Source organism: Patagioenas fasciata, chromosome 8 (assembly GCF_037038585.1).
Source record: "Patagioenas fasciata isolate bPatFas1 chromosome 8, bPatFas1.hap1, whole genome shotgun sequence".
NCBI classification, from domain to species: domain Eukaryota; kingdom Metazoa; phylum Chordata; class Aves; order Columbiformes; family Columbidae; genus Patagioenas; species Patagioenas fasciata.
The window spans coordinates 26,662,105-26,676,571 of NC_092527.1; the positions used below are offsets into that span (position 1 = coordinate 26,662,105).

The following is a 14,467-nucleotide window of genomic DNA, read 5'->3' on the forward strand; positions in this document are numbered from 1 at the left end:
AACCAACTCCAGGCATTTCTAAGGGCCTGGTTATTTTCAATAGTTCTGAATCTTAGGTTTTTCAAGGACTATGTTGCAATGGATACAGACAATGTCATCTTTTAAGGATTGTAGATTGCATTCAAGTAGCAAGGGGCAAGATAGTTAACCTCTTAAGCCAAAAGGCCCAACTACACATAACAGTGGAGGAAATAATTTTTAAAAGTACAGAAACAAAAGCATTCTACAGCAGGTCTCAAAAACATAAATATGCCGTTTAAAATATAGTTCTTGGGAATTTTGTGCCTATTTGTTTACTAATGGAAACTCAAATGCTGCAGGTAATAGTACCTACAGAAAACAAAATACCCTACAAACAGAAGCTGTGTTTCTGGACTTGGTGCAGTAATATGAATTTTGCATAGATTTTGCCCTACAGTATTCCAGAGGCCTTAAATATAGGAAATTGTTTAAATCCTCATTCTTCTAAGCACTGGTTTTGTGAGACCTCTGGGAATTTTAATTTCTTTCCAGCATGCCTCTTTCTGAGCACCAGTGTGGGATGTGGTTTTCTAGCAATACAAAGCAAACTTCAAGCCAGACTACCAAATGCTAAAGTCTGTGCTTATGCACAGAATTGGCACTAGAAAAACTCACTAATGAAAGATCTCTGCAAATGTACTTGTATGTTGTTGTTGTTGTTATTATTATTATTTTAATGTGAGCAAATTCCTTGAGACTTATATATGGAAAGTTTGATAAATATTTTAATAGCATCCTCTGAGCCATTCTTGGAATGACTGCAAGCTTTTGTTGCTCTTAACAGTATGTTGACAACTGACAGGTTCTGCAAGCCATCTGCTGGTAACTTTAAATTAAAGACAATATTACACTGAAATTCAGTCACTACATTTATAGCAATCTGGAGGTTTGCTGTTCCTGTTTTGTTTGCTTTTTCCCCATGCCCCAGCATCATGTTTATTCACAGCAGATGGCATAATGTAAGAGAAAACAGGATGGCCTAATTTTACTAAGGGAAACCCCTGATACTTGGTAACTTGGTCTTTATCTGCCTGTGTGTTTTTTTTGTTTCTATAAATTTGCATTTCAGACTTATTGGATTTTCATTCTACCTGTGTTACTAAGCCTTTTAATACAGCCATTGTTATGGATCAGTCAGTCTTGGCAAAATGTGGTTGGGTTATTGTGACTACAAGCCTATATGTGTGAAAAATTCAGCTGCAGAACACTTGGCATAACCATCCTCATGTAACACCCCTGTGGATGTCTTGTTTGGAATAACTGTACTCTTTTGCTTTAGTTCATGCCACACAGATAGGTTTAGAAGTTGTTTCAAGAAAAGTGTACTTCTTTCTCTGTTCTTTTGGGAAATTAAAGTTGCTTTATTTTTTTAAATAATTGTTTCTAGCCATCTTTCATTTCTGCAGTCAGGACTCCTATTAGTTCTGCTTTGATTCATCATGAGCAGCAGCTTGAAATGTGTCTCCTTGGAAATTTATCTCATTTTGGCACTAGCATCACCCACTAGCCCACACAGCATGTTAATATTTGGGGCCTTTCCATGTTCCCTCTGTTTGGAACAGAAACTTAAAATCAAGTCAGCTATATTATTTAATGTAATACTATATTTACATAGAAAATTGATGAACTCCTCCCTTTCTGAACCCAGTGGAAATAAACAACTTAAAACTTCAGTCTTTGTCATGTTCCCAAGGAGCTCTTACTCCCTGCTATATCGTCTGGTTCCCACAGGATTTCCTTCTTTTCATTGGAATTGTATGTATGCACCTTTCCAAGCTAACAGAGCCCTAAGAGTTGTCTGCATCTTAGAAAAGCTCCTTTACAACATTGATTTTTGACCTTGTTCATGCTTTCTTATGAGAATCAATAATATTCAGCTGGTTTTAGTGTTTGCTGCAGAAATAAATATTTTCATAGAAACCTGCAGAAATATCTTCCAGGCTAAGAGTGCTATGGTCGCCCTCATCAAGACAGTTCAATCGATGTGAGTGCATTATCCTTGGGAACTCCTGAGACTGTGTCTACTTCGACTTTATTGTCAACTTCTTTTCATTTTCGTGATGGTAAGGAATGACAGAGTTGTGAGTTTAGTCTGGTCTGTGGGTTCCATACATGTATAACATAATGCCCCTACTACTGTTGTTCTGTTACATGATTACTAGATTTCCAGCATTGTTGTTATTCTTAAAAAAACAGTGCTACCTAGGGAAACTCTAGAGCCATTATGAATTGATGGTGTAAGAGTACATTTTATTATAAAATAAAAATTCTAATATTGAAAGATATTAATGAGGAAGAAATTGGACCCCAAAACGGACATAAATTCTTTACTGTTTTCCTTATTGTATTAATGATGTGAGATGCTGTATAGGTGTGAGACCCAGCAAAATCAAATGGGCTTAGGCTTTCCCTTCACGTGGACACATCTGTTACCTCTTATTTTCAGGTTTGCTTTCATGTATCTTTTACCCGCAATCTTGATATAATGTGGCCTTTCACAGAACAAGTATAGGCTCTGTTGTTGATAAAATGGCTTGTACACATAATTGCTGTGGATGTACAAAAAAAACTACAGAGATTTTCTTTCTTTTTTGAATTTGCTAATCTTTCAGTCATTTTTGATTGATTGGAAGCAACAAACAAAACCAACAAAAAAACAAAAACCAACCCCAAACATATTTTAACTTCTGAAAGCTGTAAAACTTTCATTCTTGATATTTATATTTTTCCACTCTGCCAGAAGGGTAGACTACCCATCTTAAAAATGTGGCCTTGTCTAAATCTCTATCTCTAGGAAATTCTTACTGATTATTCCTGTTTAGTTCTTTGTTAATAGGAAAGCATGAAGTATAACTTCCTCAAATGCTTCTACAAGACACAGTTGGCCAGTGCTTTCCAACTATGCTCGATCTCGAGTGATGTTCCGACAAACGCAGACAAGACTGTCTTGTAACTGTCTAGTTTGATAGCTTTGTGTTGCTAGAGCTCCAGTTATCAGCATGTAATTGTAAATTTGGTCCATTCTTATATATGCATATGTATGTGTAAATCCTTTTAATAAGGAAAGTATGTATTGGAAGAAGACAACACTTCTTGTCTTCTCTGCTTGAGATATTTTGCTGACTTCCTGTGGGACTTGCTCGCCCATACTTATTACTTCATTAAATAATCTTTATGTAACTTACAATATGCCTTTGCCTACTGATTATTTTTATTTTTATTTTTTAAGATCAGTCGTGTATGGAAGATAAACAATGAAAAAGTGAACTTGACATTTTTGTGTCAGCTTCCCACATTCACCTGCCTTTTCAAGCATAAAATAAGGAGTGGAGAGTTAGGAGTCTTATAGCCCTGTATTGGAAACAGCTAATATGAAAACACAGGGACTAAATTGTGACATTTTAGGGATTCTAGAAGATTGAGATGGTTAGCAGCTGGTATTTAACAATGGGAGAGTGATTATTGTTTCTGGCTAGATTTTTAAAAATGACTAATGATTTTAGGCATTAGTATTGTGAAGTTCCATCTTGCATGCATTGTAAAAGCTCCTGATTTTTGGAAAGAGTATAAAGGCACCCAAAATGAAGATACTTCAAATCATGAGTTGTGTCTAAAGACAATTTCCTAAAATGATCTGAAAGGGGGGTGCATTTATATAATTGGGATATTTGAATAAAGCAGAAATAAGAGGGAGTTTGGAATTGGAAATTCTGAGACTATGTGCAGTTTTTCTGTTTTTTAGCTTGGGGCTTAGAAAGTCGGTGTTGGAAACCATGACACGATGGCTTAAATTTCCTCAACTTCTCATTCTTTTTCATGTTCCTTGAATTTGAAAGGTCCACAAAACTTGAAGGATATTTTAATAACATTTAAAATTATCAGTAAATTTTGAGAACAAAGAAATCTGCATCAAACGCTTTTCCTTTAATCCATATTTAATGTAATTATGAATAATATGACATTTAGATTTTGAGTGGATTGTTGTGTGCCAGAGCTTATAGACTAGAAAGCAGACAAGCACTTCCCATCATTCACAGCTACTGCATAAAACAAACGTATTTATGTTCAAACCATTTCTGGCAACGGCATTTGGAATATGAATAGAAATGTTCTTCTGTTACAGAAAAAATGAAGGGGCCATTCCTGCAATGAATACTTCTGCAGTGGCTCAGTATTACTTACTACAGCATTACATTGCTAGATGTCCTTAGACAGTTTTTTATTAAATTGATTTTGAGATATTTGATAGTATTTAGCAGGAAAGTAATCCAAAATGATTGGATACAAGTTTCTAAGCTAATGTTCATGGGAATCTGGTGATAACAGTTTGACTTTGTATCTTAGTCTGAGATTTTGTTTTTAGTGTTTTCTTCACTAATAATAATATATTTTGAAATCAATCACTTGTGTTATCAGTATGCACATCTGATGTGTAACTTCATGGTACTCTAAATTTCAGAAATTAAATCTATATTCAGTGATGTGTCTTCATGATTCTATTTTGTTTTCTTTTTGAAGAATAAGGATAAATATGCAAATTTTGTTCATACTTTACAGATTCCTTACGCTTTGTTGAAGATACATAAATATGTAATGCCCTTGTACCTTACTCCTGAATTGAAGATGATTGATAAGGGGCAGGTGCACTAAGCTGTAAAATATCTCCCTTTTAGCCCTTGTGTCTTTAAGGTCACTCTTTTATTCTACCTACTTTATATGGTTAACAGAATTTGTGTTCTTACCATTTTCCTTTTTTTTTTTTTTTTTAAGTGACTCTAAGTACCTATGATTTTACTATAAGAAAGAGTTTCCTATTTAGTTAGAAACAGCAAGAAACAGAATCAAACTTTCCCCTCCCTGCCTGATGGCAGCCGGTGTTCAGGGTGACCTAGGAAGCTGTTGCTACTGGTCTCCTTGCTGGTGGTTCCTTTTCATTGCTCTGCAAGAACTGCTGAGGGGCAGGGATCGCACTTCTCTGCTCTTTGTTACATTTTCTGCCCTCCATTTTAATGTTTTGCATCCATCTCCTCTGACGGGAAACTATCTTCAGTTCTGAGAAAACTTGATTTTAAACAGCTTTGTTTTAACAGTGTTTTCACAGTCTGTAAAGCATATCCTGTAGGGATAGGAGCAGAGTCCGCTTCTCTATGCACAAGAGTTCAGGCTCTTAAGGTGCCCAGCTCCTACCACTATCTAGGCTCTTCATTGACAAAGAGAGGCAGAACATGTAGAAATACCTGGAAATGAAGGTGTATCTGAAAAAAAAAAAACATAAAACAAAAAAACAACAAACCAAGAAGCAACACACCTTTCATATCCGAGGCAGCTCAGCTGTGAACCTCTACAGCTGAAAAGGATGGAAATGAGGAAAGCTGATAGGACTGCAAATCAATGAGAAAAGTCAGCAGAAGAAATTTCTTTTCATGAACAGTAGGGCCTAACTGAGGAGAAAAGGGAAGGAGAAGCCTGGCTAAAAGCCAAGCAGCAGTAAAGCACTAAGTGTTAAAAGGCACCTATGGCAAGGGTGTATAAAGGGAAAGGGGTTAAAGAGGGGCACAGCCCCTGCAAAGTGTAATGGGGGAAGTGGAGGGGGTATGTGCTAGATGGTAGATAGATGTGAATAGGAGTGTCAGAGGAATAGCAGCTGCAAAAAGCCAATTAAATTAATGCATGGCCTTAATCATGTTTTGCAGCTGAAAAATGTGTATTTTTGTAACACCACTTTTCACTGCTGAGCAATTGTTTTTTGCTGTGAGGATCCTGTGTGCTGCCGAAGGCAGTACAAACAACGCCTATGTAACTTCTGCTCACACAAAACACTTGGGTATCCCTAAAGGTTAATATTGAGGTTTTGTGTTACTTAAGAAAAAAAGGCTTTTCTTATGGCTTTCTGAGATAAGTGGTATACTATTAAACCCTGGCTATAGAATTGTGACGTTTAGTTGTCAACAGCCACCCTGAGAGTGTGTCTCAACAGTACCTGTAACTTGCATCATGTGTCACTGGACCTCACCCATATGCAGGCTTCCCATGCTTGCTTAGTATTGGCGGAAACACTGCAAGAAGGTTGTTTGTTTGTTTTTTTATTTTTTTATTATTTTTGTTTGTTTGTTTGCTGTTTCCTGGAGGAATTAAATTATAAAGAAGTATTCAGCAAGCTTTTTATTTCTGATAAGATTTGAATTTTTTGTTAGATTTTCTTTTTTTTTGTTGTTTATGTAGGACCTAGAAAACTTCCCTCCCCCCACCCCGACACTGAAGGCATCCAGGGTCCAAATTTTATTTGTAAAACTAAGTATACAGGTATGGATGTCAGATACAATTGAAGAGAACCTGATGCTCATTAGCTCCTTCTTAGCAGATATCCAAGCAGCCAAAACCAGTTTTAACCTCTCCTTGCACCTATTCCCCTACCCTGTGCTGCTAAAATACCATTTGCACTATTGGGAAACACTCTGTTATCTGAAAGTGAGGAAGGGGTTTAGGTCTTGTGGGACTCTGCAGCACTGACATATCAACAGAGGAGCTCTAGGTGTGGTGTGTTCCGTCACTGTGGTCACTAGAGAAAGGAGATGTGGTTCTGGTCCTTTCCTGTCTGAAGCTGCTGCATTGCAGGGGTGAGAGGGAACATCTGAGTGAGATGGTGGTTGCTTCTTCTCACTAGCGGTGCTGCCATAAATTAATGTGAAAGTACAGCCTCGGTGAGTTGAACCTGGCAAGCTCTGACAGTGTTTTGTGCTTGCAGGGAGGCACAAATCTCCCACAGGAAGACATAGATTCCACTCTCTAAATATTACCCTCCCTGTGTCTGTCCGTCCCCCCTGCCCCCAACCAACAAAAACAACAACAAAATCCCAAACAAAAAAAACCCAAACAGTAGTGTACTGTGAAGAAAATGGGACTGTTTTTCTCCAACGCACTCATATTCCAGTCATGTGATTCAAAACACATTTTGAGACAGCAAGAAAGAGAAGAAATACATCAAAGAAGGAATCAGTGGAATCAGTGTCTGACCATTTTGCTATGTTTGAGATTTCTTCTGGTAAATTTCTATACACAAATCCAATAAGAAAGTGCCTTTTTTTTAGTTCTCAGGTTCAAGTAAAAATTCACTTTTAAAAAAAATGTCTTTTTCAATCAGTCACTAGGAATTCAAAACAGAATTTTTAAATAACATCAAACAAGCAATCTACTCTTAGAGGGAACTGAGAAGCAGAGTACAGTGTAGCAAGTTCAGACATGAAAAAGCAAGAGAGAATTTAATATTCTCTGTGCAACGCAGCTGTGGCTAAATGCTGATCTGCACATAAGGACTAGATTGGCATCATTCAGATGTGACCTGCATATTGAATAACATCACAAGTATAGCACTATTGATAAAAATTGAAACTGCAGTACACTTCTGTTCTAATATACCACCTTTTTGCATTGTTAGATTCCACAGAAGTGAAAAGGAAGAGCTATTACTTCTAAATTTTAAAAAGCACATGTATTGTTTACTATAAAGGAGAATTTTGATTTTTTTTTTTTTCCTTAAATAAAACAGTATGATATTACTATAAAAGTGACTCTTATCCACTTGAGGACAAGAAATACTCAAAGAAACAACCGTATAAATGTTGATGATTTCTATTCTGAAACCAGTCAAAATTGATTTAAGGTATGGCTAACTTATTATGTGGCTATGGTGCCTGCATGACTTGACTTCGAACATTTAAAACTTCAAAAAGACTTTGGTATTGATAAATCCATCTGATTCACTTTCAAATGAAATTTAATTCACATTTGACAGGAAGGACATGTTGTGCAGAAAGGCTCCTTAAGAGGTTTTGTGTTAGTCAAATGTTAGTGAGCTTTAGCATAATTCTTTTTTTGCAGTGTTTCCCCAACTTTTGACAACATTATTTCTTTGGAAAAATTAAGAAGGTGAAGTGTCCTCACAGGACACAAATGGACATCAGGTGTGTTGGCGGTTATGTGCTGTGATAAACACACAGCACGCTGGCTGCACGTGTTGCTTTCCAGGAAATGTACCTTCCAGTGTGGGCAGCCCTAGAGGAGAGTTACTTCTCCAAATGTTGGCATATCTCAATAACACAAAAAGCCTGTGCAAAATATGGTTAAGGTGTCAGTGCTATGACACTTCTGAGCGGAAGTGTGTCCTTTGCCATCTGGTTATTCCACTGTGTATTGTTAAGCTGGATCTGCTCAGGGTGTGCTTTCTAAATCAGACACCTTGTAACAGAGAAGGAACTTTTCATTCCTGGAATGGTATAGATTTCTTGTATACTAAGCTAGGAGCTTGGAATAAAAAAATACACTATTGATTTAATTACTTAGAAGTGAATACACATATTAGCTTGTACATAGGAGAACAGCATCTTGTAGTTACTCAAATATTGCTATTAATGATTGCAAAATACAGGTAGGTTCCTAAATAGTTATTTTTTTAGTATTGTCATAATTAATTAATTCTGTTTCAAGCATACCTTATTATAGATTTATCATGTTGACAATGCTACTGAACAATTCAATTAACACATGAGAGCTGTAGGAAGGTTACTACTGGTGTGCAAGACCTGTCTCATTTTTTCTATAATGCCATCAAAAATGGATGTTGCTCATTGTATCACACATATACTGCCAGGCTTTCTGCAGTGCAGAATAGTCTTTAAAGATGTGTTAAAGAGAGTACATAGTTTGGAGAACATGCTAGTAAACGCTTTCATTTTTAATCATATTGCTTTTTCAAAATTTTGTATAGCAGACCATCACCAAAAATCATTAATTGTTTCCCTTTTTTCACTTCTAGTTTTGAGTAGGTTACCTCTAATGACTGAAGACTTCTCATATCCTTTTCCACTGCTGCTGTACAGTTTTACTCGCAGCAAGCAGAAGCAGCCAATGCAATCACCCTTGTCTTTATCTTTGCTCTGTCTCATCTAGCAATGGAAACTGCCGCACCTTTGGTGATTCGATTAGTACTATGTGAATGGGACAGGAATCAGTCTGTATTCAGCAGCTTCATTAGCCTTACTATGGTAGCATGAATTGTTAGTAAAGCTTGATTTTACTCTGTAGCCGTGAGGTTTTAAACAAATCAAACCTGCATGCCCCTCAGTAGTTGCAGTCTAATGAATCACTTTGCAGGACTGGAGCCCTTGTTAACATAAACAGCAGATACCACTGCTGATGCATCCAGGAAACAGCTTTGTTGAGCAATGAAGTGCCAAGCAAACATAATTCCTCTGCAGTGCATAAATATATTAGAACAATTATTTCAGCTTTAAAATAGATCTTAAAGATCTTTTACTGTAATAGCTACACAAATGGAATTAGTGGTAGAGGAATCACCCCAGTTCAAGGTGTTATTCTATTCCTCTTTTAATTAGTTGCAATCAATTAACCACACACTTATGTGAAAAATTATACAGAGGTCAACAAAGGAAGTTATCAGAATTTTTCAGACATTATTCCTGGTATCTGTAAACTTTTATTGTAAAAGTAATGTAGAATTCTGTGCTAGTAAATATTCTTAATCATCCAAGTTTTGTGAAAAAGCTTTTACATAATGGCTTTAAAATATATATTTTATTAAAAAAAACCCAAACCCCTCTAAGTCATATTTCATGAGACATTCCCTGCCACCGTTGTGTGCTAATAGCCGATTCTACATATCTCCACTTTCATTGGAGCAGGAGAAGTGCTGGCTGGGATTTATATTACGTTATGGATTCCAGGAGTTCAAGATGTGAATCAATCTACTAATATGAGAAATCAGAACAATTGATGAAGTGTGCACAAGGGAAAATGTCAGATTATTTCCTGGCACTGTAAGGAATACAAGCCATATGCTGAAATATGCTTGAATGATGCCTCTTATGAAATATTTGCTTACCAAGAAATGAGATCCATTCATGCCCAGTTTTTCCACAACCACAGCAGATTCAGGCATTCCAAACTGAGGTGAGAAAAAATAGAATGATTACAATAGTATGAAACTTGATGTTTCTAAACAAACTAATATTCCTCATTCAAATATTTGGGGTTGTGAAAGTGTTTGTAAGATTTGGCATGGATAATTAGAAAAAGAATATTGGGCAGAGTAACAGTTATGCTTAGGAATAGGCAGTGACTTCCACAAAAGAGAAGACAGAATATTACCTCTTTTGTAGGAAGAAAGTTTATAGGGGACAAGGGCTGATAAAATCATGAATGGAGTAGACAAGAGGAAGCTATGAAGCATCAAATGCAACCTAAATGTAACAAGGAGCCTAACAGAAATAAACTGTGGAACTTTAATTGTTGTGGGATAAGAGAAGGCCAGCATTAGAAATAGGTTAAAAGGACTCATGTCAAAGCTGCCATCAGTAGTTGTGCCATCAGCTCAGGAAATGGTTACATCCTTGACTGCTGGAAAATGAAGACTGTAAGAGAAAAAACTCTGTTACACGCCTGTTTACCAGCCCTCTGTAGGCACTGGCTGCTGTTTGGCTTCAGCACCAGATGATTGGACCAGGTTTGTCGTGCAGTTCCTGGGAGAGATGGGCATTGCTGGGAAGAATTCAGGTTCAGAAACAGGATTTCTTTTCTGTAACGTGATTGTGGTTGTGGTGTTTTTTAAGAAAGATGGTGTTCATTGTAAATTAAAATGAAACAGGAATGTCCCGAAGTAGTATCTCTCTATGACAGAAACTAAATAGCAATTTTGAAAAAAAAAAAAAAAAAGGCATATTGGAGTTCCTTTATCAAAAAGCAGTAAGGAATGGAGCAGGGATGAAGATGTCCTAGAAGTTACACTGATGTTTCAGCCTGGCTTTTCCAAGAAATTGCACTCTTACATATGAAAAGTGGGAAAAAAATCTAGAAATCTTCTGATTTAGTTCTAAGTAGTCCTGTGAGGAACAGCAAGTTGAACTTGATGATTCTTATGGGTCCCTTTCAATTTGAGATACTGTATGGAATACTTTATTTAAAAATGTACCATTCTTGAAATCAATGTTCATGTTTGTAACACTTAGCTGTAATTTCCTGTAGCAGTAATGACCTACTCAGACTCGAAAAGAGGAATATTAGTGAAAATAAATTATTATCAGATAAATATTTGTATGGATTTTCTAATGTAATTATTTGCTTCTAGAAGATTTAAAACTGATGGCACTTAGAAATTTTGAAAGTGTATCTTATCTACATTTTGATACCAAAGTGTCATGCTTCGACATATATTCAGACTCTCTTTTTGGCCTGTAAGCCATTATTTCAAGCTCTGAGTTTATAAATTGTTCTTTTATACTATATTGGGCAGAATGCTGCTTATTTGCAATAAAGAATAAATCAGAATTCAAAGGAGAGGGTTGCTGTAGGTGTTGGACCAATGCTTGTTTGTGGGATATGTTAATTTGTCATCAGCTGCACTGGTGTTGCTGTAAAGGCAAAGAATCAAGGTAATACACAGTTTCTGCTTTGGGCTTTTGCCTATCTTTTTCTAACTATTGGTTCTATACCCAGTTATTGGCTCTGATGAGCTGCGTTTGTGCTTTGCCTTATGCTATTAATCAAGCATGTACCTTTTGTGTAAGGGAAAATTTGATCTTCATACATCATTACCTTGTCAGACAAACAGATGTGTCTCTACTGGTGTTTAGTGACCACTGAGCCTTTCATTTTCTTAAAAATACACTAAGTCCGTAGCATTAAGGTCAGTACTGAGGAGAGGGATGAGGCTATGTGGCTAATGGAGGGTAAGTAGGTAAACTCTGAATGCACCATGGAATCACAGTATCACAGTATGTTTGGGATTGGAAGGGACCTCAAAAGATCATCCAGTCCAATCCCCCTGCTGGAGCAGGAACGCCTAGGTGAGGTCGCACAGGAACATGTCCAGGTGGGTTTTGAATGTCTCCAGGGAAGGAGACTCCACAACCTCCCTGGGCAGCCTGTTCCAGTATATATCTCAGTGCTGTGGCAATTAAAATGTAGATGAAACAAACCAGGGGCCTATGTGCATGAATAGCAGGCTTCCATTATCATCCTCAATATTTTATGAGGAAAAAGCAAAATCAATAGGGTTAATTATTTTTTTAGTAATGATGTTATTGATTTTATACAAAATGCCTTTTGTGAGGCTGAAAACGTTTTGCAGAATGGCTGGTTAATAACTTGTGTACTTATGACACACATCTGTTTTGGAAACATCAGGTCTGCAAAGTTAAAGAAATGCCAAGATTGCACTGTACACATGCACATATGCTTTCTTCAGATATACCTCTTCTAGAAGACACAGTCAGAGCACATAAAAGCTGACAGGAATTTCCTGGTGTTCAATATACCACACTCTGTTCAGTGCTCACTGCTTGTCTGTCTTGTACACCTGTACTGCACAGCATTCAAGCCTTCTCTGAACTTGGAATGACATTTCTTTGTCTTGTACTGAGCTGCTCTAAAACAGTCTTTTTACTGTCCAAGTGCTTCAGAAACATTAACTGGATTTGCTAAGACCACCCTGTGAGATCAAAACTCTATTAGTAAGTGGGGTTGAGGTGCTTGGGAAATAAACTCATATAGTATCCAGTGGCTTTGGATGACTCACTAGAGCTATTTAGAATCTGTGAGATATACATGTGTGTTTGCATATGTGATATTTTGGCACTTTTACTTTTTGAGCAGAACTGCCACTGTGGTTACAACTTCACCTCTCACCACTTCTGCAAATCAGAGCCTGGAATTTAAAGTCACACACTCAGAAAATGTTGTATTTTTTTCTGGGTGACTTCCATGGCTTCAGGTAAAAATGCTGAGTTGGGACAGTGACACAATCTGATATTTTAAGGCAGAATTGAATCCGCATGGCCATGAATTCATTCTGTCTCTTTCAGCAAACCCTGGCCTTGTGTACCTTACAATTTCTGTAACGGTCCAGAGCAGTGCCCAAAACATAAAGGCTTCTCTGTGTTGAAAGAGGCAGTTTTTTATTAATGGAAAAGATAGGATACAAAGAAGTGATCACAGGCTATCATGTCTGTTAAAAGGGGCAAATCCAGGTTATAGGGGTAATCCCGCTTTTGGCACTTTTAACATTGAATGCTTCTTTCTGCAACCTTAACAGCATTACTTGAGGGTTCATGTATATGCATGTGTGGTCTTGGGGAGGGGGGGGGATCTGGCAGAGCCTCCAGCATGCTGGCTGACTGTGGAAAGGGCAGCAGTACCTGGTGCTCAGGCTCTGATAGCAGGAGCTGAACAGGTCTGTTTGTGGTGGCTGCAGGCACATGGCTGCTACTTAGCTGTGCTAGTTTCTGATACTTAAAATGGCAAGGTACTTAATGCTGGTTATACTGTAGTAATTAGATTACTTAGCCTCTTTAATCAGTGATGTGGGAGTAAGCATAGGCATTAACAGCTTTTTATAAAGTTGGAAGAGCCTCTCTTAACAATATGAAACCAGGAGTAATGACGTGCCTGCTGAAGTCTCCCTGGAAGCCTTTGAATTGTTCAACAATTGCTATTAATTCTGTGTGTTGTATTCTGCTCTAGAATTACAGGGTACCTTAAAATCATTATATCTTCTATTAATTAGTCTGATTTCCTTTAAGCTGAAAGGCTTTGAGATAATTAATCCTCTGAGTAGCTGTTCACAGCAGTAAGTTTGCAGTTTAGCTGATACATTAGCATAATGGTATGAATTAATTCCATGAAACAGATTAGCTTTCTCAAACATAGGGACAATGGTCCACCTGTGACACATCTGCATTGTAAATTTGCAAATCTGTGTGGTGGTGTGGGGGTGTTTTTTTTTGTTTGTTTTAGTTGTACAGGCATGGGCATATGTATTTATACACAAGGCAAAAGGGAAAAATAATAATAAAAAAAGAAATGTTTTAAAATTTGGTCTGCTTTTTACCTGGATACAAATGAAAGTCTTGCAGAAACACTTTAATTCTGTATTATTTTCCTTGAAAAAAGTATGCTCCTTCAGTTGAGAAGGATGAGGAACCTTAATGACAACAAAATCTCACTGTTGGTGTAAAGCAGGTAGTGGAAAAGATCTGTGCTTCCCCAGTTAGAAGTAGGATGAACGCAAGACAGAAAACTCCTACATATAAAATTATATAGAGAAACTTGCATTAAAAAAAACCTGAAAGGATGTAAAATGAGACTATATATCAAAATGCAGTGAATGGACTTTATTGTGTAAGTTGCACGTAGAAGTGTAAAACCCAAGTCATAGCATTCAGTAAGTTACAAGGAAAAAGCTGATATTGAAATGAGAGGAAATTATTCAACTAATGAAAGGGTGACTGAAGACAAGCTTGGAATATTTTGTGCAATTTAGGTTATTTTAATTATACTAGAAATGACGCTTCAAGACTAGGAAAGGTACAAGCAAAGAAACGATTAAAAAAAGAAAAAGCTCCAGCATCTTAAACTTAAGCAACATCTTGCAACT

At 37.0% G+C, this 14,467-nt stretch overlaps 2 protein-coding genes across 14 annotated transcripts in view; one reads left to right on the forward strand and one right to left on the reverse strand.

Moving 5' to 3' along the window:
* Positions 1-14,467, reverse strand: part of BLNK (B cell linker) — a 101,481-nt gene that overhangs the window by 82,376 nt on the left and 4,638 nt on the right. For 4 of the 6 annotated variants that reach the window (XR_011740314.1, XM_065843724.2, XM_065843727.2 and 1 more), the window contains one exon: positions 9,920-9,982. The exons of the other annotated variants lie outside the window; for them this stretch is intronic. Coding sequence is in view for 3 of the 4 variants with exons in the window: in XM_065843724.2 (XP_065699796.1) it covers positions 9,920-9,982 (63 nt within the window). In the remaining variant the exon portion in view is untranslated. The remainder of the gene's footprint in view (positions 1-9,919; positions 9,983-14,467) is intronic. 6 annotated transcript variants of the gene reach the window in all.
* DNTT (DNA nucleotidylexotransferase) overlaps positions 1-14,467 on the forward strand; it is a 151,795-nt gene that overhangs the window by 12,205 nt on the left and 125,123 nt on the right. The gene's annotated exons all lie outside the window — the stretch shown is intronic.